The 2,500-nt window shown below is 48.2% G+C and overlaps 1 protein-coding gene across 5 annotated transcripts in view; it reads right to left on the bottom strand.

The window, feature by feature from the left end:
- Nucleotides 1-2,500, bottom strand: part of LOC113825061 (transient receptor potential channel pyrexia) — a 125,235-nt gene that overhangs the window by 15,109 nt on the left and 107,626 nt on the right. The window contains exon 1 of one of the 5 annotated variants that reach the window (XM_070136132.1): nucleotides 1,154-1,538. The exons of 3 other annotated variants lie outside the window; for them this stretch is intronic. In XM_070136132.1, the coding sequence (XP_069992233.1) occupies nucleotides 1,154-1,523 (370 nt within the window). In that variant the 5' untranslated portion in view covers nucleotides 1,524-1,538. Of the gene's footprint in view, nucleotides 1-418; nucleotides 531-1,153; nucleotides 1,539-2,500 lie in introns of those variants that run through there. One more of the 5 variants, XM_070136134.1, reaches the window with a different exon arrangement.

The following is a 2,500-nucleotide window of genomic DNA, read 5'->3' as shown; positions in this document are numbered from 1 at the left end:
CGACTGTAAAAGCGTAGATCGAAAATTCCCCGACCTTGACGAAGAGGCCGAGAGAGAGAGATCCGAGTCCGCCATCTTGGATGAGTTGGCCACGCACCCTCCGCGCCTCCGAAGAAAAAGTAAAATTCTGGAGATTCTTCCTCGAACGTTTTGATATAGATATTAGGAGAGGAAAATTTTTATAAAAAAGTACATCGGTAATCACGGACACTTCGTTTTTATCTTGTACGGAATAAGATTAAGAACGATTCATTTTTTTCCTTCAGGCTCGAAATTCATCGTCATTGGTTCGCCACACCCACTGTTCTCGTCACTAAGGCCTCAATTCCCTCTATATCTCCTTTCCTTCGCCATCGAGACGGGTCTAACAACCACAAAGCACTCCTAAACAAAACACACGAACAGCTGAGAGACTGACCGGATATCCGCCAATGCAGAAATCTGTTATATTCTCTCTCTCTCTCTCTCTGTGTCCGGACTCCAGCTGCCTCGCCCATCCGCCCCTCACGCCCGCACGCCCGCACGCCCGCCCTCGTCGACTCACCTGTCACAGCGGAATATGTGGGCGGGCATGGGGGTACGAGGGGCACCGGGGGGGGGGAGGGGGGGTAAGTGTCGTGTGGGCATACTAATCTTTGTGTTCAGGTCCTTTGTTCAGCTTCCGTTGAGGTGTTTCGTCAACTCTCAACCTCTATTTCGGACAAAGAACGACACAGGTCGAGCGAGATCGAACGAGCAAACTTTTCCAATTCTCTGTTTTTTTTTCTTCTCCTTTTTGGAAATCCGAATATTTATATTAACAAAAAACAATAGAGAGGGCCTTAGGTTTTTTTTCTTCTTCTTTAGCCTCGTTTATTTGCTGTGTCGCTATATCACTCTTTATTCCTTATCTTCGCACTCGCTCTTCGTACTATGATCACCTTTTCGCAGCGTGTCTATCCCCGTTTTCGTCCGTTTTTCCCGCTTTAACGATCATAAAAAAGACTTTTAAATAGCATTCCCTCCTCGTGACGTCATCAAAGATCAAGCACAGCTATGACCTCATCACGAAGCCATGTTGGAGAGAGAGAGAGAGTCCAACGCCATATTGCTTCTCCCTCTCACTCTCCTCCTCCTCCTTCGCCAAAGAGGGACTCCGAGACCGCGCACTCACGAGGTGGTGGAAAGAAGAAAGGAGGACGAGGAGGCCCGGGACTCGGAGGACGGACGGCGGAACAGGCTTCTCCTCCTTCCTCGTCGGGAGTCCTTCGGCGAGATCCAGGAAGAGAGGGAAAGGAGGCGGGCGCTGGGGTTCCTTCGTGCGCCGAAGAGCTGCCGGGTGCTCTTCGCGTTCGTGGCGCCGCGACTCGACTAAGAGGGCCGCGGGTTGGCCGCTGTCGGGACCGGACGCCGCACGAGCGCTGTTGCCAAATCGGGCTTCCTCTGGCCTGGCACTCGCTCTTCTGGAGGGGGTGTATGTGGCAACGCTGCTGCTGACACTGCTGACACTTCGTATACTTGCTGGTTTTCTGAGCAAGTGACATCAGCGCGATACAGGGGCATTGTAGCAGCCGCTGTTCTGCATGCTGTTCTTAATCCCCCTATTCAGTCTCTCGGGACAGAAGCCGTGACTCCGCGACGCACCTAAGCTGGAGACGGGGAGTTCGCACCAGGTTTTACAGGAGAATACGATCTCAGAGCGTGTGCACCTGGAGATGCACACACGGGCACGCACACGCTCGCTCGCACATGCAGTTATACACACACGAACGCGCTTCAGTACGTACGGACGCACACACGAGCGCGCTTCAATACGCACACACTATCGCACGAACACACCGCTATACGTACAGACACACAAACACAGTCACACTCACAAACACAAACACACACCCGCGCGAGCGAATCAATTACTCACAAACACCCGCACAAAACACACACAAACAAATACACATACATCCACAAACAAATACTCATAAAACACAAACATCCACAAACACATTAAGATAAACTCAAAACAAACAAATAAACAATAACAAAAATACAAACAAACAAATAAACAAATTAAAACAGACATAAACAAAAACAAACAATAATAAAACAAACAAACAAACAAGGCCATACACACAAATACAATGTCCAGTGCCAGTAGTTGTTAGAACAGCAACAATATAATATGTTAATGAAAATAATTCTAAAGTATAATGAGAATTTACCAAACTCCATTCTGCGCTTTGCTCTGACACTGAACTTCTTAATCTTGGAGATGGAGAAGGAGAAAGAGAAGGAGAAGGAGAAAGAGAAAGGGGGAGATGAAGAGAGTAGGAAAGGAAGAGAAGGAGAAAGGGGGAATGAAGAGAGTAAGAAAAGAAAGAGAAGGAGAAATGGGGAGGAGATGAAAAGAGTAGGAAAGGAAGAGAAAGAGAAAGGGGGAGATGAAGAGAGTAAGAAAAGAAAGAGAAGAAGAGGAGAAGGAGAAATAGGGAGGAGATGAAGAGAGTAGGAAAGGAAGAGGAGAAAG

Source organism: Penaeus vannamei, chromosome 21 (assembly GCF_042767895.1).
Source record: "Penaeus vannamei isolate JL-2024 chromosome 21, ASM4276789v1, whole genome shotgun sequence".
Classification (NCBI taxonomy): Eukaryota; Metazoa; Arthropoda; class Malacostraca; order Decapoda; family Penaeidae; genus Penaeus; species Penaeus vannamei.
The sequence above is the reverse complement of the archived record's forward strand: the minus strand, read 5'-3'. Positions and strand labels throughout refer to the sequence as shown.